Source organism: Sarcophilus harrisii, chromosome 3 (assembly GCF_902635505.1).
Source record: "Sarcophilus harrisii chromosome 3, mSarHar1.11, whole genome shotgun sequence".
NCBI lineage: Eukaryota > Metazoa > Chordata > Mammalia > Dasyuromorphia > Dasyuridae > Sarcophilus > Sarcophilus harrisii.
In genome coordinates, this window is record NC_045428.1 from 18477286 (window position 1) to 18505284 (window position 27999).

General features: G+C 37.9%; 1 protein-coding gene across 3 annotated transcripts in view; it reads right to left on the reverse strand.

Moving 5' to 3' along the window:
- The window catches only part of IFT80 (intraflagellar transport 80), a 92049-nt gene that overhangs the window by 15766 nt on the left and 48284 nt on the right, over nucleotides 1–27999 (reverse strand). For all 3 annotated transcript variants that reach the window (XM_031957594.1, XM_031957597.1, XM_031957596.1), the window contains 7 exons: nucleotides 20547–20726; nucleotides 17717–17835; nucleotides 15584–15658; nucleotides 9392–9555; nucleotides 5925–5989; nucleotides 1987–2122; nucleotides 666–813 (listed from right to left, as the gene is read on the reverse strand). In XM_031957594.1, coding sequence (XP_031813454.1) covers nucleotides 666–813; nucleotides 1987–2122; nucleotides 5925–5989; nucleotides 9392–9555; nucleotides 15584–15658; nucleotides 17717–17835; nucleotides 20547–20726 — 887 coding nt within the window. The remainder of the gene's footprint in view (nucleotides 1–665; nucleotides 814–1986; nucleotides 2123–5924; nucleotides 5990–9391; nucleotides 9556–15583; nucleotides 15659–17716; nucleotides 17836–20546; nucleotides 20727–27999) is intronic.

Below are 27999 nucleotides of genomic sequence, written 5' to 3' on the forward strand. Positions count from 1 at the left end.
GCTAATATGTGTCCAATGCCAGAATTGAACTCAGGAAGATGAACCTTTCTGACTCTAGGCCCAGCTTTCTATTCACTGAGTCACCTAGCTGCCCCAACCTCTAAAATATCCTGAAAAAGATTAAACGTTTGGGTGAATTCTACAATAAATGGAACTTTGCTGCACAAACCAGACATGAAACCAGATTCAAAATCCGTATTTTTTGAAAGAACAGTTTTTGAGTGAAAAATTATTTTTATTAGTATTTTTCATGACCAAATGACTAAATTAAAAATTTTGGAAATCTAGAGTTATGTTGCTCATCTCAGAGTGGGGAAGGAGGTATCTATGTGTATCTATCTACCTATACATGAAGATAGGGGTCTTTATCTAGAGATGTTTATTTATATATACCCGTAACAGTTTTATAAATACAAATATGTACTATTTTTCTTAATATTTGTGTGTAAATAAATATCTAGAAAAAATAACACCCAACACTTGGCAACTTAATATTCACAAAACAATATCATTTACTTAAGATAAAGCTGGACAGAATTAAATGAGCTGAATCTGATAGTCGAAACATTTTCCCCTGTTAAAATTCTAAGTAAAGACACAGGTTTAGCATTTTTTGTATGTTTATTAGCTACAATAAATATTGCTTCATGCAAAAGAGATGTTACCTTGCATCCCTTTCAAACAACGTTTTGGGCAAAATATCTCGATCGACATATACTGTGTTGGGATAATACCACACTGTAAAACGAGTGTCTTGAAGTCCACAAAGTATATTGGAGGTATCACACCAGGCCAAAGTATGCACCATGGTACCTGCACGTGGAAAGGCAATTAGAACTGTGCTACACAGGATTTTCACTGACACCATGTACAATACATTGATAATTGTTACTTGTGAGTTACCATTAATAACATTCCTATTAGAAATGTTTGTGAAATGAATTATTAAAAGTAACTTTACAAAGAAGTTTCAAAGTCACTTAAAATTATCCAGCAGCTTGCTTGCAGATTGCTGTGGGAGGTAGAAGTGTGAGGATTAAATCTGGGCCCGGTCTCACTGCCACTGAGGACTTAGGTTGTATGACCTCAGGCTGGCACCTTCTCTGCAAGGGCTTGGTTTTTTTTGGCAAGGCAGCTGGGGTTAAATGACTTGCCCACAATCACACAAGCACCTGAGGCTGCATTTGAACGCAGATGCTCCTGACTTGGGGTCTGGTTCTACCCGCTGCCCCTTGTGGTTTGGCTCAGAAAGTTGCCCTGTAAGAGGTTAAGGAACTCGCCCATATTCACCAAGGGAACATATGGCAGATGCAGGATTAGGTCCAGACCTTCTAGGCTCTGTAGCTGGCTCTCTCTCCATTTGTGTACGTGTGGGTGTCTATATGTGTCTGTACTTTTAAAAATCTTTCTAAAGCATCTGATGTCAATGATGTCCTGACCCCCTAGTGTTTTTTTTTTTTAAGTTACAGGTTGAATTTATGGTATCCTTAAAAGAAAAAAGTAAGCCATCCACAAGACAGACAATATCTGTCTTTTCAAGTCCAACCCCCACTCTCCCCCTCCCATCCTTTTATGTCATCACCTCTCCTCGCTGCATGATAAATGAAACATAAACTTTCTGAAAAATCCTTCTTAAAACATTTCAGAATGATAGTTAACGGAGCTGTTTTTTCTTGAGTCATAACATTTTCAATTGGCAAGGTCAAACTCTGGGACACATAAGCAGAAAACAAGCCTTGTGAATTGAGCCAAATGTCTCTTAGTTAAGATTAAGAGTCACTTAAATTCATATGTTTATTTGAATAAGCCAAATATTAACATATACTTTTCAACATCTGAAAAGCATTTATTATGTTTAGGGCAATGTTTCAGGAACTAGGATATCAAGGCAAAAATACAAAATAGTTTCTCCCCGCAAGAAGTTTATGTTCCACATGACAAAGCAGTTGTTGAGAGAATGGTAGAGTTTAAATAGGTTCTTTTTACCAAGTTTAATAATTTGTTCTTCCTTTCCAAATCGTTTAACGGAAGTGATATAAAGATCTCTATTTTTGTCAATAAAAGCAATTTTTCTTTCATTGGTAAGTCCTTTTTGATCCAAAGCAATTTCCAAGATTTCATTCTAAGATTAAAAAAATGGAAAAAAAAAAAAGTATGATTAGGGTTTTTCACCTGAGTATAAGTGTTAATTTTATATCTTTCATATGTACACTGGATATAAGTCACATCTGCTTGCCAAGTTACTATAAGCCCTTTCAGGTGAGCCTGCCTCCACTTAGGATATTCAGAAAGGCGTTACAGTTCTGGTTTTGGGGTTTGCACAGATAAATTCCAAGTTGGGAAAAGAAATCCCCCTCTGTTTACGTGTGGCTCACAGATATCCCACTTTCTACAGCCTGTAGTTCTTATCCCCGGCCTCAGCCCCCAAAATCCTGCTGGACATTTTCTACTTCCTTACTAAAAATCCCTCCAGCTTTTTGATTTAAAAAAATGAAGCTGTTATAGGAGAGGAGGGAAGAAGTCTCTCTCCATGAGCAGCAACCAGTGAAAAACTCTGTGAATCAACAAGTTTTTGGAAGTTCCAGGTAAAAAACCATCTTTTGGGGATCACCAGCTGAATGGCCCTGTGCATTAGACTGAAAGATGGCCAGTGAGGAGGAAGATTCTGAATTGATAAGCAAGCCCATTCTTCAATTCCAGCAAACCCATTCTTCAATTCCAGCAAGCCCATTCTTCAATTCCAAGGGGCTTCTTGTAAGGGACTGGACCGCAGTCAGAGAACTGTTTGCAGACTGTTGTAGAGATGTCCAGGACAGTCTCCAATTCCATCTGATTGACCTTCAAACTCCAATTAAAGAGTCAAGCAGAAGGATGATGCTTGTGAGGAAAAGAAAGAATCAATAGCAAAATCCATAGATGGAATAAAAATGGCCTGTATTATAGGGTTCAATTGAGTCTGGGCTTGCTCATCCCAGTGGGAGTGGATAGTCTGGCCTTGATGCAGATCAGCTAGGGAATGGCTAAATGAAATTGAGAGAATATTACCGTGCTTGAAGAAGTTAGGACAAAGATGGTTTCTAAGAAACATGGAAAGGAATTATGAATTCAGGCCGTGGGGAAGTAAACAGACCAAAAACCTAGTTTATACTATGATATTAATATAATTGAAGAATTCTGATCAACTAAATGTCCAACTCTATTTCAAAGAACAGATTAAAGAATGCTGCCCATACATCTAATATGTAGAATAAGAAAGGCATATTTGGACATGACTGAGGTGGGAATGTTTTGCTTAATTGTGCTGATGATTCATTTTTCTTTGTCTCTGTCTGGTGCTCTCTTTTTCCCCAGTGGGTGGAGGGAAGTGGGAGGAGAAAAAAAAATGAATTCTTGGTCAATGAAAATTTTTTTTAAGTTAAAAAAACTTGCATGATCATTGTAAGCTCATTCCAAGTTAATTGCAGACTCAGTTTCCAAAGTGTTGGAATATATGTTGCTGAGCCTGCTTGTACCTGAGTTTTAGGACCTATCTCCAGCTTGGAAAAATGCTAATTTTTCAAAAGTTTGCTTGAGGGTCAAGATAAACTTTTTAAATTCCCCCAGCAAATGACAATTTCTAATGGGCAAATGACAATTTCTAATGGGCAGATTATGATATTCATCATGCACCTGCCTGGGTAATTGGGAAATGATGAGTTTCAGGAAGGCAACGAGATACAGTGGACAAGAGCACTGCATCAAGAGCTGGAGGAGCTCTGCCCTTGGGTGACCTTCAGAGGAGGGGGGTCCTAATTTCCTCCTTGGTGGCTCCCTCCCACTTCTAGATGCAGGACCACAAATCCCATCTTGGTTTGGTTGAGAGTGGAGCCGTGGGCCTAGTTTAGAGAGGCTCCAAGTCTGGGCTCCATGATGCTTGGATCAGTGCATACTCTCTCTGATAGACTCACTCAAGTGGCTTTGAGACTTGAAAGGGCCAGAGTCAGTGCCTTTGTCTTCTGTGGCAAAATCTTGATCCTGCAGACAAATACTCTCCATTTGGAGGTGCTCCAGCTTGGGCTGCAGGCAAGCATGAAGCTGATACAAGTGGGCAGGGTTCACGCCCCTCCCCCCCCCCCCACCTTGAATGGTTCAGTGAGCAGAGACGGTTAAGAGAAAATGAATGGCCCAGAGAAGGTGAGGTGACTGACAGCAAGGAGGGGAGGGGGGCTCAAGGGGAGCAGACAGGAGACAGGCCAGTGATAGGACACCGAGGCCTCTCTGGGACGCCCATCCCAGCTACAGCAGCTGGACTGTCACATCATAAGCAAAACATATCCAGCTGTTCAGACATTAAAGGCCTTTGGGAGATGTGCAACCTCATTAGGATTGTCCTCTCAGCCCCTACACACTTTCTCACATGAGTGTCAAATTAGATATTTAAATTATGGGACAGGGATTAGGTTTGGTAAGACATGGAGAACCTCTGGTTGATGCAGGCCATCAATGCTCTGGAAGTAAGCTGACTTGCCTAAGGTCCCACAGTCAAGATGTGTCAGAGGCAAGAATCCAGCCCAGGTCGTGCCAGTTGCGGGCTGGCTTTCTAGTCACTGGGCAGATACCACTATTTCAAATTACACATAAGCAAAATCTCTGTCAATTGTAGACAAGTAAAGGAGCATAAGAGTTTTAATGGAGTTAAGTGAAGAATAAACTGCTAGACTTCTAGATTTGAAGAAATTATTTATATTTTTCCAACTAATTGGGGGAAACTCCCTCCAAGATACCAGACACAAATTTACAATGCAAACAGAGATTACTAACACTTTCAGATGAGATTCCAATTCAATGCTCATGGCCCAAAGGAATTACTAGCTCCAAACTAGAATAATCTGCTCCTCTGTTACCAGATCAGCCTCAGTGAAAGGGGGAGTACAGGTACAGTCACCTTTATAAAGAGCAAACACAGCTTTGATGAACCCATGGAGCAGCAGCTTGGAGTTAAGGAGCCCTTAGGAGGGAGGACCTGGCCACTCCATCATTCCCTATTTACCTGACTTCCCCAGGAAAGGAGACCCCTGGGTCTGCCCTAGCTCTAAACCCAGGCAGTAAGGGGGCATCCTTAGGAGACAGCCTGCCTTTCACTAGAGGAATCCCTCAAAAGAACAAATGATTTTTCCCATCATTCTTAGTTCTCCAAAGCCTAGACCTCTTGGACCTAAATTAGTCAGTCATGATGAGAACTTCACTGTGTTCTGAACTGAAGAGAAAGACCCACAATGGCGACATCCGAGACACCAGAGGGTTCAATCACACCGTAACAGAATCCGAGTGCATCTCAGAGGTCATTTAGTCCAAAGCCCCCATTTTACATATGAGGAAGCTGAGCTCCTGGGGAGAACAGGGACTTGCCTGAGTTCACACAACAGTGGCACCTTAAAAGCTAAAAAGTGACCATCATCAAGAATCTGTAGCAACTAAATAACTGAGTAAATTCATCAATATTAGTCTTTTTATTCTTCTGTTGAGAAAAATATTCATTTTCTAGCTTAAATATATTTTTACATGGTATGGAAATGAAGGCTGAAGCATGTTAAGATATAATGAAATTCAAATAGCTTCATTTGCTCATGGCTATCAATCACTTTAATCAAAGCAAAAATACCTCACTTACATGAAACAAATTATAATCCTAGATAACATAAGTGTAAATAGGATCCCAATTCTTTAATTTCAAATTTGCTTTCCCTATTGAAGACATTAGTCAGTGATTATTTATTTAAACTGTGATATTTTTCTAGGCAAAACATTTCACGTACAAGACAACACTGATTACAATTATACAGTTAAACTATATCCATTTTACCTACAAAATTATTGGTATTTTAAAGGTTCAAGTACATAAACATTTCACATTATTTAGAGAAGAATTTTCTAACATCCATTACCTTATGTGAAAGAATTTTTCCATCACCCAGTGGTTTTCCTGATGATGCTTCAAATAAGAAGATGACTAAAAAAAATCATAATATCAATTAAGGTATCTCATAACATTTCTTATACTTGTAAATTTCAATAATTTGTCATATTCTTTTTGGGTTTTTTTGCTGAAGCAATTGGGGTTAAGTGACTTGCCCAGGATCACACAGCCAGGAAGTGTTAAGTGTCTGAAACAAGATTTGAACTCAGATCCTCCTGACTTCAGGGTTGGTGCTCTATCTACTGCACCACTTAGCTGCCCCCAACTTGTCATTCTTAATAAAAATTGCCATAACTTTCTCTAGATACAAGAGGATTCTGAATGCCTCCTCAAATTTACTACTAAGGCCCAAATCTTCACATAAAAATAGGGATGGGTTGAATATGATTTCCTAAAATATATTATCCCATGAATTAAGACTGTTTTTTAAAAACTAGGGTAACAGTGTTTCACAAGGAAAATCAGAAATAATCCAAATCTGGCTTGTGAACTGTGCTGTGTTTAGGAAAAATTATAAAACCAAAAAAAACCCAATCTACATACTAATGGCAAGAATGAGCGTATCTCCCAAATTAGCTAATAAATTCCAAAGAAAAGTCCCTCCTTTACATTTTTATCCCACATAAAGTACATTATCATTCTTCAAGTTACAACCAGAAGATAGCTATAACCTTCTATTGTTTCTTCACAGTCATTTTCCACAAATACATGTTTAGCAGAAATAAAAAAGGTCAATATTAAACAAAAACCTTTCTTAACACTGATTTTTATTAAAGGGAGAGATATGGATGAGGCACAAGTTACGGGTCTTGTCCTTTTCCAAGGGGGGCCAAACATCTGATTTCACCAGGGCAGGGAACACCGGATGAGGAAAATTCGACCTCTCAAGGCTGAGCAGCGATCTACTTGCCAACTGCAGCTTTACAGAGCTGCCTTAGGTCCCTACAAGTGAAGTCACTCGTCTTCCTTCCCACACCTAGAATCTGAAGGCAGGTCCTCCTCACTCCAAAGCCAGCAGCCTATCTTCCATACTAGCCATACCAGCTCCAGGTGGATCAGCAACGTTGGCAAATTGGGCTGATTAAGTGGAACTGGAGAATGGGTTGGCCTGGTAATGACATCTGCCATGACTTTTTTCCCATGACCCAGACTCAAATTTTGGTCCTGCCACTTCTGAGCTATCTCATCATTTATTTCTACTTAACTTTGCTGGCTCTGGACTCCTCCCCTATAAGATGGGGAAGTAGGACAAGATGGTCCAATAAGATCAGAGGAGAAGCAAGGATAGTCCATTATCACCAATTTTACTTAACACTGTGCTAGAAATATTAACTGTAGCTATAAGATATAAAAAAGAAATTGAAGGAATAAACATAGACTGTGAAGAAAGAAATCTATTATTTTTTATAGATGATGAGTTCATTTACTTAGAGAACCCTAAAGGGTCAAACAAAAAGCCAAAGCGAAACAATTAACAGTTTCAGCAAAGTTGCAAGATATAAAACAAACCCACATAAATCATTAGCTTTTCTGTATGTTACCAACACAATCCAGGAGAAAAAAACAAAAAAGAGAAATCCCATTCAAAATAACTATGAAAAATATAAAATACTTTAGAGTCTATTTGCCAAAACATGAAACTATATGAATACAATCATAAAACAATCTTGGGACAGCTAGATGGGAGCACCAGCCGTGAAGTCAAGAGGACCTGAATTCAAACCCAGACTCAGACACATAACATCTCCTAGCTGTGTGACCCTGAGCAAATCATTTAACCCCAAATGCCTCACCAATAAATAAATAAACAAATAAACAACTCTTCATGCAAATATAAGATAAAAATTGGATAAATACTAATTATTTGTGGGTAGGCCAAACCAATATAATAAAATCTACTACCTAATTTACTCATTCAGTGCTGAACTACTTTATAAAGATAGAAAAATAAAATTCATCTGGAAGGACAAAAGATCAAGAATATCAAGAGAGAATCAATGAAAAAATGGGAAGGAAAGGAGACTAACATCAGATCTCAAATTCTATTCCAATCCCTGCATGCTCTGAAGCTTGTCTGAAGCACACTGCAAGGTGTGCCCGCGCCAGACCACTCAAAGACCCCCAACTGCCACTTAAAACAGGAGACAAAGGGTGGCTTTGACTGGTGGAAGTGGGACGGTGCCCTCTCTAACAGCGCCGGGTGAGCCGGAGTTGGGTAGCCGGGGAGCTGGTCACACGGGAGCACTCTGCGGTGCCCATTGGAGCTAACATCCCGCGGCTGTTTCAGGGGACACTCTATGGAGCCCATAAGGAGCTAACGTCTCACGGCAGCTAAAGACTTGATCTGAAGAGCCCTTTTATAACGTCAGCCTGGCTGACCAGATTAACATTCACGTGATACATTTTCTCTACCATACTAACAGCTACATGTAACTAAAGGACACTGAGTCCACAATACATCAACTCTCTGGCACAGTGAGACCCTTTATAACATAGTTTTGCTAGATGCAGATTCCCCGAACATTTAACAAATATAAACCCCTTATCTGTAGGGAAGTGCCAACATAAAGCCAAATGGGAATTTGTTTCTCTGAGAGTAGCTGTGCCTTAAAAACGGTGGTCCACCTAGTGATGCCCCCCTCAACTCAGCGGGGTTGGTCCCTGGACATGTGTGCGGCCCACTGCCAGGTCTACACAGCCCTTTCCCACCTGACAAAACCCACCAGCATCCACAGGACTAGCAGGACCGTCATCAGTCTCTGGTCACCACCACACTAAGGCTGGCAAGGGAACAATGATTTATAACCTTTGTTCCAATTCAATCTAAGTCCACAAGTACTGATTTTAGGGAAAGAGTTGTAAGAGAAATATTTAAGTTGGAAAGAATCTACTATAAACAAAAATCAAGAAAACTCTTATTACTTTTTGTTGTAGCCTATGATTCAAGTCTGAACCTGGGGATATTTTTTGAAAATAATGCTTTCAGGGGCAGCTAGGTGGCGCAGTGGGTAGAGCACCAGCCCTGAAGTCAGGAGGACCTGAGTTCAAATGTGACCTCAGACACTTATCACTTCCTGGCTGTGGGACCCTGGGCAAGTCACTTAATCCCAATTGTCTCAGAAAGAATAAATAAATAAATAAATAGAACATGCTTCCAGTTACTTTTTTTAGAGGTCTATTTTACTAGGTTGGAAAGGCTCTGAACATGGGCTTGGTCTACAAGGTCTGTTTTCCAAGGCCAGCAGACTTAAATTTGGAGAGGTTGGTCACAGCCTCTTGTTGGCAGATAGTCACTAAATCACCAAGTATCTAAACTCTGTGAGTATTTGCACAGGGAGAAACACAGGTTTTTGAAACCCAAGAAGTAATTCAATGGTAACGATACATTTGCATGAACCTAATTAGAATGTGGGTAAGCAATGAAAATATACATACTTTTCTCATCAGCTTTGTCTTTTATTGCTATGGTATCATTACTTAAAGAGACTGTTTGGGCATTCAGAATATCCGTTCTCATCCCGGGAAATTTTGGAGAGGAAATGAATCGTCCTTCATAAGAATATAAGTAGATGCCTCCTCCATCTACAAGAAGAAAATGCCTATAAATAGAAAAGTTGACAAATTAATTTTCCAATTTTTTCTATGGAAGTTGTTCTTTTACATCATTTGGAACAAGTTTTTGCAGTTTTGAAATAAAGAAGTGTAAAAATAACAATCCACCCAGACATCTTCCATACAAATCCTCTGAGTTCTGTGCTCTCGTTCCCATGGCTCCACTTCCAAAATCTTTTCTTAAAGCTTCTTCCTCCTCCTAAATAATGTTTTAGAATACTTACCACTCTAGAGTTTCCTCCTGGATATTTTCTATTCCCTTGATTTCTAAAACATAAAAATCTCCCTTCTGCTAAACCTAACTTTTAATTCCTTCGTGGCTCTTCTACGGTTTCCCAGTTCTTTAAAACACTCTTCCCCAGTGTTCTAGCTTCAGTTGCCATCATCTCTCTCTCAACATCATCTCATAATTTCACTCATGGGTTTGATGATCACCTGTGCAAAGGCCTCCAAAACTTCCGACTTATCTCCCATGGGCCACAGTCTCTGTTGTTCATCTCCCCACAGCAGTCTTGCTGGAACCTCAAATTCAGAAGGCCCTAACTTAGTCTTCCTCCCCAACGTGCCTCTCTTTCTGACATCACTATTTCTGTCACCAGGTTTGTCATTCACTGAGTCTCCCACATTTGAGATCTCGCATCTCATATACAACCAGAAGTCCAATGGGTTTTAATTCGGGCCCTTCACTGGTCACTTTTCTCAGTTACAGTAACCTCCCTACCTGACAATGGCCTCCTTCCACGTGACCCCTTCTACTTAGTAGAAACTTTTTAAAAAGCATTATTTGGGCATAATGGAATATTACAAGTCGATTTTGTACTTTCCAAAAAATTCATTTTTTCACTTTGAAGTTTTAGAATTTAGCATTTAACTTCTTACATATAAGATTCATTCCAAAAGGAATCTACAAAACTATCTACTGAAATTATTTCTGCATATATTAAGTGAGTCATTTTTCTTCTTGAAGACATTTTAAAAAAGATTGTTGGTAGGCTTCTGAAAAGCTATTTCGTATGAAGAACTTCCAAAATCCATTGTTGGAAGGGGGCGGACCATCCTGCCCACTGCACCAAATGTGAAGTGGTAGACTATCCTCCCCTCATTATGACAATTATAGAACGGCATACCCTCAGAGAGAACACTAAGATACTAAAGAAAGAGGGGCTCACAGCAGCATGATTATTAATAGGCTTTATGAGAGTTAATCAGGCAGACTGGGTTGCTGAAGGGAGTTTACTCACGACAGGACCAAGCATCATTCCCTGTCCCAACCCCCGGCCAGGTCAGGTGTTACACAGAAATCAAGAAGTCCTTGAGCCACGATGGCCCAAGACCATGCGCAAGCTTTCCCTGGGACAGCCCACCCTCACTCCCCTAGCCCACACACTGCCCCGCTGGAACTTGCTCACACAAGCTTTCCAGGAGTAGCTTCCACAAAGTTCCCTACATGGTGCACAAGTGGTCTGGCTAACAGAAAAAGCAGGAGAGCCCCCAGTGGGTTGTATCCAAGGCACAGCCCCCATACCCGCGCAGTGATTTTCCATCATGAATCCTTTGGACCCGCCCTGGATCTGAGCAGGCAGGTCTTTCATCACTGATGACCTCTCAGCATTGCTGTTACTGTGTACAATGTTCTCACTTTGTACAGCTCACAGAGGTCCTGCCACACTTTTCTGAAGCCAGTCCCCTCGTCGCTTCTTCTCATACAATGGTATTAATCACAGTCAGGTACCACAAGTTGTCCAGCCATTCCCCAAATGACACATGTGTCCTCAATTTCCAATTCTCTGGTACCACAAAAAGAGTTACTACAAATATTTTCCTACAAAAATGTCCTTTTTCTTTTATCTTTTTAGGGTACAGGTGAAGTAGTGCCATCAAAAGGAATGCACAAAAAAAAGTATGATCAAAGGGGCATGTACAGTTTGATAGTCCTTTGGGCACAATTCCAGACACTCTCCAGAATGCTTAGACCAGTTCACTCCTCCACCAATGTTCATTAAGGTACCATTTTCCCTCTTTTCCTCCACCATTTGCCATTTCTAATAGGTATTAGGTGACATCTCAGAGATTTAGAGCATTTTTATATGACTATAGAAATCTTTGATTTCTTTTGAAAACTACCTGTTCAAATACCTTGATCATTTATTACTTGGGGAATGGCTGTTAACTTTATAAATTTGACCCAATTTCTTATATATCTGAAAAATGAGGCCTTTATCAGAAAAACTTGCTGTAATTTTTTTCAAAATATTACTTCACTGTCTATGGTACCTTTTAGCAAAAATAGTAGTCTCCTTGATTATCACTTGTAATTAGGTCTATTTTTGCTTATGCTTTGTCTGAGATCATGATTGCTACCCTTGCATTTTGCTTCAGGTGAAGCATAATATCCTGCTCCATCATCTCCTTATTTTAACACTGTGTGTGTGTCTTTTGTGACAACATTTTAGTATATACACTTCCATTTTCTAGTTTAGCTCATCTCATTCACATTCACGGTTATGATTACTATTTCCCTTCATCCTATTTTCTTCTGTTTATCCCTTTCTCTATTTTTATCTTCTCATTCCTCAAAAGTCTGGTTTGCTTCTGACCACTGCCTCCCTTAATCTGCCCTCCCTTTCTTTTATTACTTTCCTCTTCTACTTCCCTGATGAATAATATTAATTTCTGTGTTCATATATTCTTCCTTCTTTGAATCAATTCAGTGTTCAAGCACTGCCCACCACCTCTGACTCATTTTCTCTCCATGATAAAAGCTCTTCCTGGCAGACCACTTTTTTGAGAAAACTTTCCCCATTCTACTCTTTCCTTCTCTATTCTCCCAGGGCATTCCTCTTTCTCATCCCTACATTTTTTTCCTACAGATCACCCCAACATAATTGATTCACATATGTGCCCTTGTCTATGTACTCTTTCTGACTACTTTAATAATGATAAAGTTCTTAGGACTTATATATATCATCTTCCATATGGGAATACAAATAGTTTAACATTATCAAATACTTTGATTACTCTTTCCTATTTATCTTTTTCATGCTTTTTTTTTTTTTTTGAATCTTCTGTTTGAATATTTCTATTCAGTTCTGTTCATCAGGAATGCTTTAAAGTCCTCTTTCATTAAATATCCATTTTTCCCCTGAAAGATTATACTCCATTTTGCTGGGTAGATTATTTTTGGTTGTAATCTTAGCTTCTTTGCCTTCTGGAAGATCATTTTCCAAATCCTCTGCTTCTTTAACGTGGAACCTGTCAAACTGTGTGTGTGCCTGACTGGCTCCATGATATCTGAATTGGGTTTTTTTTCCGGCTGATTGCAAGAGTTTCTCCTTGACCTAGGAGCTCTGGAACTTGGCTATAACATTCCTGGGAATTTTTGTTTCAGGATCTCTGTCAAGAAATCATTGGATTCTTTCAACTTCTACTTTACCCTCTGGAGCTAAGATAAGATATCAGGGCAGTTTTCCTTGATAATTTCTTGAAACATAATGGCTAGGCTCTTTTTTTTATCATGCTATTCAGGTAGTTCAAAAATACTCAAATTATTTCTCCTCAATCTATTTCCCAGATCAGTTTTTTCCCCAATGAGACATCTCACATTTCCTTCTACTTTTTCTTTCAAAAGAAGATTTTGTTATATTTTTGAAATCTTGTGGAGTCATTAACTTTCACTTCCCTAATTCAAATTTTTAAGAAATTATTTTTGTCAGTGAATTTTTGTTACCTTACATCATTAGCATTTTTTAAGATTTTTTTTTTAAGTATTGGGGGGGGGGTACTTTTTTAACCAAAGTATTTCTTTTCATAATTTTCTTGCTTAAGTCTCATTACTTTTCTCACTTTTTTCTCTCCCATTCATTTAACGCTTCTGGGGATACTTGTTGAGCTTTGGTCTAATCAGCACTTTTCTTCTTTGTGTTCTAAGTTTATGTCTTGGTAGTCTCTGACACCATAGTAGCTTTTTATGATCAGGATCTTTTCTTGTTGTTGAACTTTATGTTACAATTGGGCTCTGTTCATCTGGGGTGGAGAGGCTTTTTAGTGCTGTTCTCTTCAGAGCTAGTTCTGAGAGTCTGAAAGTTTTTCAGGGCTTCCAGAGAGTAAGATTTAGGGAGAGGCTGGTCACTGCTCTCCTAATCTGCACTCTGGTCTTTATCCACAAAGGGCCCTGGTCCTCTGCAGTTTCCAAGTACTTGGCCCTGGAACCTATTCTTCTGCAGCCACAAGTGCCAACATTCCTCTCACAACTGATTATGGACAACAGTTATCAATCAAGCTGGATAACTGTCTCCTCCTGACTTTTGTTGGTTCTGCCACTCCCAAGATTTGACAGGAGGTATTACTTTTAACTTGTTTGGACAGGAACAGTGAGAGAGTTCAGTTGGGTCCCGGCATCTCAGCTCTACCTCATTCCAGCCTCTATTGTGTTTTCTTAAATGAAATCTAGAATTTCTTTTTACTATACAGAATTTTGAGCCTAATTTGCTGTCTTAGGGTGAATGTTCCAAATATATCTATTAATATACTTTTACCTCAATGAATTAACCTTCAACCACATGTCACAAGCTGAAGAAAAGGCATTTTCATCCATTTACTTTTTCTGTACGGATTACTAATCTTTTTTGAGTAATTACAGATGTCACTGACACAGTCCTGTAATCTTCTGGGGTTTGATATAATCAGTATGTCATCCCACAAAATGGAAATCAACTCCTGTTCAAAACTCTAAGATAATTTTACAAATGTAGTCATGTTATAAAGACTATTAATTTGGGGACGAGACTTAAGTCCCCAAATACACAAAATTCTATGCAATCACAACTCATTTATCAACTCAGTGGAATACAAAGTCTTTGAGGTCAAAAAGTTTAATTTTTGCTTCTGTAATACATGTTTTGCTAATTTGAATGGAATTCACTATCAATTCCACATAATTTTTTAGATCAAATACCTAGATAAATGAAGTTTATTTCTTCATTTTAATCATATTATCATATTTGTTGGACATAAAATATATTACAGATAGCTTATTCAACAATCTGAGTCCATCCCTTCTTTTTTAGCTTCTCATGCTATTTATAGTAAACATCTATTAAAGCCAAATTGCTCCCTTTTTCGCGAACTTACCCTGCACTTCCCTTTCCATGCCTTTGCCAATATAGTTCCCTATGGTGAAAATACATGTTCCATCCTCTAAAAGTTCTTCACAATCTTCTTCTTCTAGCTTTCCATATGATATAGGGGGGAAAATCTGATAGCCAAGACCATTAAGAATTCAAAGACTCTTAAGATGTGACTTTAAAGCTGTATGGGAGCAAGCTTAGGCATGAAGAGGGCTTTTTCATGAAGAGGTAACAGGGGTGCTCCTTTACTTAGCCTCTGACTCTTTAATAGATATAATGTGTCCATATTGTTTAATAATAATAATGGATTCATGCAAGATAGGATTTTTGGAAAACTGTATAAATTAGAGGTTACAGTTTAAAATAAAGGAGTAACAGAGAAAGTTTATTTTCTTGATTGAGAAAACTTTTCCCTGAAGAAAAAATATTTTTCTAATATTTCTAAGCTTAGTATTTTAGTTATAGTGATACCAAAGTAGAATTTTTTTCGAAAGCAAAAACATATCACATAGTTTAAAATAAAATACAATTGCTTATTCTGTATACTTTCTGTTTAATGACATGTTATTTTAAATAACAAAATAACCAACTAACTAAATGAAATCATTCTCTTTTCTAATACTAGATGTCAAAAGCAAAAGCAAATAACTTTGTGAAGCTTATTTTTTTTCCCTTTTAAAAATATATTCTGCTAGGAAAAGTGTACTATATTCAATGAGACACAACATTCATAGAGCTGTCTATGAAATTTAATTAAGATTCTTAAAACTGTAAGTTGTTTTTGATTTGATCCTACTATTAAAGAACCACACTGACTGAGAAGAATGCTAAGAATATGCAATATTTTAACCCAAATCTGAATAATCAAATATCAAAATAAACAAGCTACCTTTCAGCCTGCAGAATCAAGCTAACAGTTCCTTCTTTCAGGTCAAATATAAGTGGTGTATTCCAATTCCTTGTACTAAAAGAGAAATAAAAGATGTCTGTTAACATTTCAAAAATACAAAATAATTAACAATTAAATAATTCACTTAGATGTTTTCTGTATGTTCATATTTTATAAAAAAATTTCTGGCAAGTTGAATAGATTACTTTGATAACAATTAAAAATTCAGTGCTTTTGGTTACAAGTTAGTATTTCCTTTTTAAAAACTGGCTTCAATTTCATTCTTAGAGAACAGCTAACCTCATGAAATCTTAAATGAAATGAGGATGATCCAAGAGATTCTCAGTCTAAATTTCTTAAGGACAATGTTTTTCCTTCATCTATCTGCTCTGTCCAGCACAGTTTTACAATGTGTGCTTATTAAGACCCTTTGAGGATGACAACCAACCTATGTTCAAAAGAAGAGTTTTCATCCTATCACATTACAAAAAATAAGAATAAATCAAAACATAGGTCCCAAGTTGTTTTTAAACGAACTTTCTGTGAGCACACTGCACTCCCCACTAGCCTCGAAGCTCCCTGACTTCAGAACATGTCTGTGGTGGAGCATGAGGTACAGCAGGCACTGAAGAGCTGCTTGTTGGGAAGTATGGAGATGGAGTCAGAACACGGCTGCCAGCCACCAAGGGGAGCCTGCTCTCAGGAATGGCCTGGACTCCAGGACCCTCCACCTCCTAACATCCCCTGGACTTTGTCCCCAGCAGCTGCAAGTTTCTAAACGCTGTCTCAGAGGAACTCAAGCTGGTTGTCAGTTTGCTTCTTCCTCAATGTGAGAAAAAAGGGAAAAGGTAAACACTGTGGGCAGCGCTAGGACGGCACCAACACACAGCTCCTGGGGAAGCCATCTCGCTCCTCCTCTCCTGACTGACTGTTTCTTTCATCACCTTTCAGCTCCATCCCTGGACTATAATGGGCTTGCTGGAGCACAAGATATCAGTCAGCCATCATACCACGGAGGCCAGATTTCATGTGATCATGGCTGGTTGCTGCTCTCACTCTAGCAGAAGACTAAAAGGACAGCCCCATGCTGGAGTCAAGTCATGCCGTCTGACTGTGGCTGATACAAGTTCGGCCCCATATCGGACACAAACAGTTCTTATCGACGTCCTGGGTGGACTGGCACAGCCCCTTCTTTGAGGAGGGCACACCACGCTGTGCAGTCCTGTGCCAGTGTCCCCTGTGTCACACAATCTATTCTAAAGTTTAAGAGAGAACTACTTATCTACTGGTTCTAATAATAGATGATAATATACAAAATAGTAACAAAATAATACATTATCGTATTATTAATGTGTATTATTATTTATTAATTATAAGCATATATTATTAATATATAATAACAATTGATATTTTATATATATGCACCATTCTGGGTAACACTGAGCTCCAGGAAAAAGACAAGGCATTTATCAATTTTTCAATTTATAAATTAAAAAAAAAATTTAAGTTTTTAAATTTATAAAATTATGTAGATTTTTTACAACAGTGACAATAATGTCATAAAGATAAAAAAAATTAACAGCAAAGTAAAGAAATGAGTGTTAATAACCAATTACTGATATCAGGATCCAGGTTTCTTTTTTGCTTCCTCTTTCAAAGACCAGACCTTGTAGGTCAAAGCAGCCTCTGAAGGACAGGGCTGACCAAGAGAATGGCCAAGCCCTGAGAAAATTCTCCTCCATCTCCGGCAGACTCCAGCCAACTAGGAAAGCTTATTTCTCATCAAAATGTAAAAGGAATCTAATCCAGGCAAATTCTGGCCTAGTCTTCATTGTCTCCACCTCCTCTTAAGTATGTCCACCCCCTCTTTGTTCACCAATCAAAGGTTGTTCTTTGCCTGTCAGACACCCACTTTTCCAAATGCATTTTACCATTCCATCAACACAATGGTTTGTCTCTGGTTATTGAGAGAAATCCAATGATCATCAATTTATTATTTGCTAGTCTAATTAATAAATCGATGATTAATTATTGAGAAACAATGTCTTGGACTCTTCATTCATCTTGCAACTAAACTATGTTAAGTTCCTACAACCAAATAAAACTTTAAATTAGGAAGTTCAAGATGCTTACGAGAACACATAACATTGAAGAGATGTTGAAACAACTAAGTGTCCGTAGTTCAAAGACGCTTTGATGACCCTATCACGGAATTCCAATAAATCCACTGCATCATTAAGAACATTCCGAACCTAATGGGTAAAATAAATGTTATTAAAGAACATAGTGCACATCAAATGTGAAAATAATATTTAATTAGAAAGAGTCTGCAACAAATTGGAAGATAGAGTAAAATTCTAAATGACCATAATAATTTGGGAAATTTACCTTTTAAGAACATGAGGAAATTCAATAGGGAATGAACAATAAAAAAGAAGTGATAAGAATACAGGAAATTGAAAAAACTACCTAGGCATAATTACGTGTAGCAAAAGTCTGAGCTAAAAGTTATCACTGATCACAAGGGGAAAAATTATCTCCAAAGTCATGCCACTAGGGGAAAAAAAGCCAAGATTATACTTTGGGATATTATTAAAGTAATATGACACATGGGCCTGGGAATTCCGATATTATAGAGAAGCTATATTATATCTCATTTTAGGTAGCACACCAAATTCTGCATCAATGTGTTTAAAATGATATTTTCTGGAAAAAGTAGTTTGAACCAATTAAAAATGAAAAGTTTTGAAAGGGAAACGTTAGGGTTATTAGCAAAGAGATAAGAAATTAGTGACCATGTGGCAGCTAAATCCACAATGGAAGAGGGACAGATTGTTCTTCTTTTAAAGTAAAATGTTACTGATTGGGAAATGACAGTAACCAAGATCGTGCTGGCCACAGGCCACAATCTCTCTTCTGGCTTTGGCTAAACCACACAGGATTTTTCCTTATGCCAAGGGACTGAGGAGAGCTGGGTACTTGGATGTGAGAGTCTCAGAGTGACAAAACTGTGGCCATCAAGGCTCTTTGAAAACAGAAGCTCTTACCCATGGACATGTTTCAGGAAGACTGTGAATCTGGATTTGAGACAAAGGATGACGTCTTTATTTTTACAAATTTCTGTCTTCCTTTGCCACCCTCCATGTCTTATTTTATGCATTTAAAAATGTTATTCTGAGAAGGGAGCCACAGGCCACCAGACTTGACTGCCCAAGGATCCAAGATATGACAAAAAAGCTGAAAACCTGAGTGAAAAGCCTAGAAAAGTAGCTTTCAGGGATTTTAATAATGGTCAGATACAATTTCAAATCTGAGATATAAATGGGCTTTGGCAGACTCAGGGAGATTCGGGGCTGGTTATATTCATTGAAATGAAAACTAGGGTTGGATGAGTTGTGAATGGTAATAATTGTAAATTAGTGATAAAGTACCAACTTATATTTCTTTATGGATAACTTTAATAAGCAATTCAATTTGATTTAGCAAACACTTTTAAAGTAACCTACTATATGCAAGACACTAGCCAAGAAACAAAATTCGTTATAGGTAAAATAAACTGTTAAATGTTTTAATTAAATTAAATTAATTTAATTAAATTAAAAATAATTTAATTTAAAAAAGAAAACCCTGCTTGTATTAGGAAGTTAATAATTTCTGTTAATGAAGCCATTTTCCCAGAACTGGAGCTCACCTGGTTGCTACTTACAAGCTCAAGAGGAAAGGCAGGCAGTTCTAATCTACAAAAGGCTCAGAGTCCCTGCCATTCACAGCCTTCTCTATCCCCTGGTACAAAACCATATGTGTTACACCTTAGAATTTTTAAAGAATCTATGGGGAAAGGAAAGAAGCTAGGAAACCTAAACTTTGAGGCATGATATAAGACCAGACAAATATGTCTCCAAACTATTCTTTTGGCCAAAAACATCTTACCTTACATTGCCCCAATTCATTCTTTCTTTTTTTTTGGTATGTTGTCTGAAATTCTACCAATCATTGATTTTGCATCCTTTATAATTCAGAAACTATATTTAGAAAGATCAAAAAGCTAGCAGTCATTTATAATGTGATTTTAATTAAGTTGTATGTTTTTCTCTTAATAGCTAGCCATTTCATCCCAATAGCTAGCTATTTCATCCCATCTCATGGGATGCGATCATCCCATCTCTCTGGGGATGGTCATGAGGAATCATCTTCCTCATGAGATGAGGGAATAAGGGGATAAGAGTTCTGAATGAAGAGGAAGGGAAATAATTAATTTTGGACCAGTAAGCACTTTGAGAAGCAGAGAATGCTCACTGTGCCTTGCCCACCAAAAAAAGTGCCACAGTGAGAGACTACTCTCAACAGCTCAGTTAAGTGGAATACAGTATATTGGGGAGAGGCAAGAAAGGTGATAGAGCAGGTTAGTCATTTGTTCATATAGATAATTTGCAAGCAGAATTGCCCTTATTGTGAAAATGCAATGACTAGTAACCAAAAGCATAGTAATCAAATATATAAATTAAATCTTTGTTTAAAAAAATTATATTTTCTGTCAATAAAAAGTTATTATAATAAAATAAATAAATAAAAATAAAATAATAAAATTCTATAGTAAAAAAAATTATATTTTTAGCATGCAAGTGAAGTACATTACAACTCCAACTACTTGTATAAAAATTTCATTTATAGTTTTTCTGAAAGCAGTCTTATTTTATGAACTACATCAATCATCTTTTCCTAAGAAAAAATGTTTTACCCGCACTTTTTTGAAACCCTAATGTCCCTTCTCAGTGACTAGACTCCCTCATCCCACCCCTGCAAACAGGAGAATGAGTCTCCACAGTACTGTCTTTCAGATCCATCACCAGTCCCTACAGTGACCCTAGTTCTGATTCTTATGCCTTTCAGCGTTAAGAGACACATCTTGGAGCAATTGTACAGCCCTAAAGCCAACCATTCCAAAGAAATTATAAACACATACTTGCATGGTTCTTCTTTTAGTTAAGGTCACTTCAAAATTCTTCCACTCCCAACGTTGCTCCACCACATGGGCAAACACTACTTGTCCATTCCCACAAGCTCCAGCAATTTGAGTGCCGTCGATTGACCAAGCAATATTAAATATGCTGCCGGTATTCGGTTTCTCCAAAGCATATGACCACTAGGGAACACAAAACCAAAGAAATTCTATTAGTTAAGGACTGTCCTTAACCTACTTAAAAAAATAATAATACAAGTAATGAAAATGTCTTCTCCTTGACATCATTTTATTAAAGAAATAAATGTCATCGTGTCTGCAAAGTACTAAAATAATATAAAAACAGTACATGCTCAAGAATTGGAAAGGGAAATTACTTTAATTATAAATTATATCGTCCAGAGGAACACAAAATGTCTACAGCAAAAAACCCTAATTGATGTTAATTTTAAAATATTATGCTTTTAAATTTTTTTTACTATTGCCTTAATATTTTACTCAAAGCTCACACTAAGAACATCTTAAGTAGAAAAGGCAAAGCCAAGAGAAACACAACTGAACAGATTTCAACCACAACAATTTATTAAGCACCTACCAGGTACTAAGGATACAGATACTGGGGAAACAGCAAAGTCCTAGACAAATAAACCTCAATAAAGTACAAAGGGACCAGCCCATTGAGAGGGGGCCAGACAAATGAGCAGAATCAGGCAACTTTTTCAGAAGGCTGGACTTTCACTTCTCTAGCACTTAGCATGGTGTCTGGTACCCAGTAGGTGCTTAACAAAATGTTTACTGACAAAACAACCCTTGAAAAATAATCAAAGATTGACCTTTGTTTCAGGGAGAAGCATGGACCATTCAAAGTGCTACATTTGGCTGAATGTGAAATGAAATTCTATCTTCTGTTCAATTCTGGGTACTGTTCATTGTCCATGGGCAGTGACTCAAACATTTAGAGTTGGATGAAGCTTAGTGGTCACTGGGTCTAATCCTCTCCTTTTGCAGATGAGGAAACTGAGACCCACAAAAGCTAATGGATTGTAACTTGGCTGAGATCACATGGAAAGTAAGCAGAAGGGCCAGCATTTACATCCAGGTTCCACTCTCCCTGGGAGTCCTGATGGACCAGTACTATGGCAGGTCCATCCAAGCAAATGATACAGTCTGGAGAAGAAGTGATTTTTATCTATTTTGTTTTTCTCAGAACTTCTGAGTATAACCAAGATTTTGAATGATATGAGTTCTCTGCTAAGATTTTACTTTATTTCTACATCAAAAATTTTTTTTGTCTAACTGGTTTAGAAGTATCTTTCCTGGATTAGTCCCTCTTTAGTTAGGATCATTAGAATCATACTTATCTCATAAAAGTGGCTTGACAGATTAACTAACTTCTTTTTTCAAGTTCTTTGAGAATAACTTTTAGAGATTAGTAGTAATTGTTATATGTTTGCAAGAATTCACTCATAATTCATATGAACCAAGTTTTTTCATTGGCATTTCATTTACAACTTGCTTTTTTTTCCTAAGGCTGAATTTTTTTAAAATGTCTAATTTTGTTCATTTGAATATTTTATATTTTTGCAGATGCAATGAATGAGATTTCATCAGTCTCCTTTGTGTTCTCACTTTTGCTGATATATAACTGCATAATTTTCTTTTTTTACAATTTTCTTTATTTTTACAATTTTCTCCATATCTTTACTATAAATTTGTCTTGTTCAATTTATTTCTGTAGATTACTATTCCTCTTACTCTTTTTGGATCAGTTTAGTTAATAATTTATAAATATTTGTGGTCTTTTGAAAAACTCGGTCTTGGTTTTAGTCAGGTCTTTTATTTTTATCCACTTTAAAATTTTTTATCGTTTCTTCATTTGTACAAGTTAATTTGTTTACTTTCTAATTTTTAGTTGTATACTCATGGACCCTCTTTTTTTTTTATTTTGTTAATATGTTTTTCAATACATAAATTTTCCTTTAAGGTCTGCTCTAATTACATTCTAAAACTCTGGGTATGTTCTTATCATTCTTCTCATACTTCTGTGTTATTTCTATGATTTTGGTCTACTCATTTTTAAAATACTACTTGGTTTCTATTTGCTAGTACTTCATTATTGATTAACATTTTTGTTGTGTTATCTATAAAGAAACATCTTTCTTATTTCTGCATTTTTAGTCCCTCACATGACTCACTTTTTGTAAAAATACCCATGATACTAAGAAACATTTCTATTTTTAATCCTATGACAAAGTTACACACAGATCTTTCAAATATGGAATTTCCATCAATTTTTTGAATCTACATATTTATTACTTTTTTTATTAGATTTATCTAGCTCTGAAAAAAAGAATATTAATGTTACATCAACATATGACTACTTTTTCCTTTAAAAGCTGAAAGTACTATATATATATTTGTTTAATAATGGTGCATGTATAATTAGTAATATATTTAATAATACTGTTTATGACATCAATGTTGTAATGTGGTCAGCTGTGAATGACTTAGCAATTCAAAGATCCAAGAGAATTCTAAAGGACTTATGATGAACAATGCCATCTACTTCCAGAGGGTGAAGCCCAATAAAACTAATCGTATGAGTGGATGCATCCAGGTATATAGCCTTCCATCAAGGTCTCAGATCAATTTAAAATTAAAACCATGTTTCCTAACAGCCGACTGGGGTTTGCAGAACTGGTACATTGTGGTACCTAGTGAAATCTCATTTTTCCATGTTTTTCTTAATATTAGTAAATTATTATTGTTGCCATAACTAAAATCATAATTGCCAGTAATACTATTTTAGTATCAGAAAGAGGGAAAGTGTGGTTCTTTGTAATGAAAAAAGTAATGAAGAAATCCTTAATCCAAACTAAGTCCCATATGGGGAAGGAAAAGCACCTGCTTCCCAGATTTCTCTCTCCTATGAAAAGCACTGCAGACACAGAGAGGCGTTTCCCAGGAGAGCGCACAGCCCTGAGTAGTTTTTTTAGCACCCTTAAATCTTTAAACAAAGTTTAACTGTTTCAATAAATTTGTGTATTAGTTATATAGCAAAACATATATGCTATTTTGGTAATTGTGACTTACTAATTGGTTTTTGTCTTCTTTCTATATACGTCTCATGCGCAATTTTCCACAGAATGCCATAGATATTCAAGAATTTCCATTTAATCATTGATGGCTGGCCCACAAATAACCAAGACTGCAAATACAAAGCCTGTCAATGTGAAGGGATGACTATAGCTCTCTAATTTAAACTATTGCTATTCCTTCTCTTCCCCATCTTTAAACCTAGGAGGTCTCAAAGGACTAACATAATATTCATCTCTAGCAAAGTGAACTAAGCAGTAAATAGAAGAAATACCAAATTAAATAAAATTACAAAGGAATTGTAAAGTGATTGCTCAAGCTGGACTTCACAGAATGTATACATTTATTTCCTGTGTGGGGCTGGATTTGCTTTAGGGACTAGTTATAATAGGACTATAGATAGTCATCAGCAAAGGCTAAACAACACTCAACTTCAAAGCCCCTTTATTTTCAGGGATATACCTATCAATAATTTAGGGAACGGTTTTCACTTTTGTGTATTTGAAGTGATTATTAATCTGAACTGAAACTAAGGCTGCCTCCAGAAACCTCCTCACGAAACCTGCTCGCAGAGAATGATTATATTATACAAAAGAAGAGAACACCACAAGTGTGGGGACTGGTACCTCTTCATACACCATCCTAGAGCACCATGGAGGGTCCTCAGTGGCAGGATGGCTTGCCCAGGGTCACAACGTCCTTCTCAGGCCCCTGAAACATGTCAATAGAAGGCGCCGGGCAATGTCTGTCACTCTTCTCCAGGAATGCCTCAACATGAGGGCAGTGAAATCCAGCAGAAGGAATAGCAAACCAGGCGGCAGGACCCCCAGACTAGGAGAGCCCCCTGACCTCCAGCCTCCCTGCAGTCACCCCACAAAGTGCTACGAGCAGGATCAAATACTGCACACAGTCCAAGGGGAAGTCAAGGCTTAGAGTCAAGGTGAGGGGTCCCCCAGGATTGGCCAGGGGACTTAGGAGGGCCTGCTGTAAGGTAGAAAGTGGAGCGACCCAAAGGAGGAGCAGTCGGGAGAACTCTGCTGTCTGCCTCATGGGGAAGGCAGGTGGGGGACGCTCAGAGGTTGGCTACCAGAGGCCTTGGGCCATACTGACCATCCAAATGATCAATCTAGTCATGTGGGGAGCTTCATCCCCTGACAGAAGTCCTGTCAGCTCATCCAACTCTGCCCAAAGAGGGAGAGGACAAGGTCAGAGACGGGTTGACAAGGGACGCCAAACGCACCGATAAAATGATCCTTCCTTTAGAGATGGGGTGGGCCAGAATCTCTGACCCAGTGGATTAGGTAAGGGAGAAGGCACAAACCCAATGGAGCCATAATGGAAGACCACTGGAGATGCAAAGGGAGCTGTCTAAGGCAGTGGGACACGTGCATCTGGAAACCCAACATCAAAAGAAACCTTGTGGGAATGAACCAGATGGAGAAGGCCAGAGCAGAGAACCTGGTGCTTGCAAAGAGTACGGTGGAGGGGTCCAAAGGGCCAGCACCCCAGAGCCCTGGCCTGGGCAGCCCCAGCTCCAGAAGCCCAAGCGGGCCTCCAGGAACCCTGTTATCCCTTCAGCCAGAGGCCATTGCCTCTCCTTCTAAGGAACTAGTCTCCAACCATTTCAAACGGGAACAACCATGCAAAGAACTGAGCGTGTGAGGGAAAGAGAGAAAGAGGGTGGGAATGGAAGGGGCTAAGGGTTGGGGGTGGGGTAAGCTTTTGGGCAAAGAGGGCGAGAGAACGTACAGGAGAGGGGCAGCATGGGCCTGGGGGGCCGGTCACCAGTGCCAGGTGGGACAGACTCCCACCCCAGCCCTTCCATGCATGGGCTCTCCAGATCACTATCAATAGATCCTAAGAGCTCAGCACTTGCAGGCTTGGTGAACTTGGAACTCCTTAGCAACATCCCCCCTTCCTCTGAGAAACAAGAGATTAAACAAATTAGTGTAATTTTTAAAAACCACTAATTTAATTTGAAAGCTTTCTGATTTGGATGCTTTCTAGCATAATTCTTTCAAAATTGTCAGCTGTGGTTTATGTTACCTAACATAAGGAGTTTGGAAACACACTTAATGATTTGTTCTTCTTCTGTAACTAGATCATGTGCTTAAAAATCTTTGTGTTACATTTGACCTCTAGGAACACAGTTTAAAGTTAATTATGAGCAAAATAAATTTCTTCCCATTTTGAAGCAAATTCCCAATAAAGTAATATTGTATGTAACTTTTTTCTCTCTTTACTTTTATGCATCATAATCATAGAACAGGAAATTAAGTTAACAGTTTACAATTTAAGTGCTTTACAACTTAAGTTTCCTTTATGTATCTTGTAATATTTTTGTTGTCCAGATGTTGCCCAAACTAAGCAGTTCATTTTTGATTAGCTGAATTTTATACATTAAAAAATTAAAAAATAAGTTAGCTGAACATTTTTCTAAAATCATATATGCATAAGTCCCTTATTATTATTAATTTATAAAATATAATATCTACTTGAATTAAATATCTTCAACTGATATATTCTAGAAGGGAGGAAAAAGCTTCTGGGTGGTTCCCAGACAATTTGCTGATTCAGTCTCTTCCCATACAATGGCCACAATAAAATGTCTGAGTTGACTGTTAAGGCCAGTCTGGTTTTTTCCAAATCCCTTTGATGCTAAGTGACTTATTCTCTGGCCTCCTCTCTTCTCCAAGTACTAGAAGAGCTGATTCTTTTGGAAATGTTTATGGTATACATTTAAGGGTAAAAAAAAAAAAAAAAAAAAAAAAAAAAAAAAAAGAGGCCATACAAGAAGAAATGCCTTTAGAGCTTACTCTAATAAATTATCATCATTTCCTTTAAACATTATAACTCTTACTATATATCAGGGTAAGGCTAAGCTGGTATAAGGTCAAACTGCTGAGCTTACATGAGAGTTTCAATAAAATCTATTTATACAAAATCTCTTGGGCTTAAGCAAAACTGAATTTGTAAAAATTTGTAAAAAACAAAAAAAATTGTAAAAACAAACATAAAAAAAAACCCAAAACTGGTTAATAATAACAACATGCTTATTGCATCTCAAATCCTGTGCTAAGATTTTACAATTATTTTCTCACTGATTCTCACAACTCTGGGAGGTGGTTTAAAAAAAAAAAAAAAAAGCATATTTTACATAACAAGAGTCTGAAATTGAAGAAACTTCCTGAGTTAGATGGTGACATCTCCTGGTGACCTTCGGTAAATGCAGCACCGCCCATTAGTCACATCAGGGACAAAGGCACCCAAGGAGACTCCAGGGACCAAAGGATCATCGTGGGCGCTTCTCCATCCTGGAAGCTGCCTGTCCCATGGTCCCCAGCACGGTGATGACCTTTGTTACAGGCCGAGCCCCACGGCCCACTCACCCAGACCTCACTTCAGCTGTGACCCCTCAGGACAGGGGCCAGCAGCATCTGCCCAGATGATCCCATTTTTTTTTCCCTGTCTCTGAATCCCCAGCACCAGGCCCAGGACAGAGACAAGCAGATCAGGACCCCAGGACAATCCAGGGACAGATTTAAAGAATGGGGAGGGGTCTCACAGCGGCCCAGAGATCTGGGTCTGGGTCCTCCAGCCAAAGGGCAACTGAGTAAATGCTAGCCTGACTCCATAAGGGGAACGAGACTTTACAATTAAAGAAACATAAGTCACTAAAGAAGCACATGTCCCTGGGGGGTTCAATCAAAAGTTTATTGGAATTTATGTGAAAGGAAGCCATTCGTGAGGGAAAATGCTGACACTGACCACGGTAAAATGCAGCATCCGTCAATCTGAAGAAGGCCAGGGCCTTGAGGCTTACATGAACCATTTTATTCACTTTATTACAATATATTTCTTTACTGTGAGAAGCCATTTGAATTAATGCAAGATGAAAGATATGTGTGCAATATGTTCAATAAAAAATAAATGAAAGCAAAACAGCAACAACAACAGAAAGGAAACCAAATGCTGTAGGATGTATTACTAAGCCTGGTCTGTAACAAGAACTGAGAAGCTACATCTCGGTGCAGAGGTGGAGGCCTAGGAGTGTGGAATATTGCATAATCGGCACACACAAACAATGGGCCAGTTAGTTTCACTGAACTGTTTTTTTCTTTTTTAAACTCTAAGACAAAACGGGGAAGGGGGGGGGGGCTCACTAGGAGGGCATTCAGAAATAAATATAAAATGAAAACATTAGACATGAATAAAAATAAGATGAAAGAATAAAAAGTCGTTATGGTAGAAGGAACTGTCTTAAAACAGGATTATATTTTTTTAAAGGAATAAAAGGACTTTACACATTGATCTAGTCATGAATTTTGAGTAATAGTCCCTTTGGAAAAAAAGGCCTTTA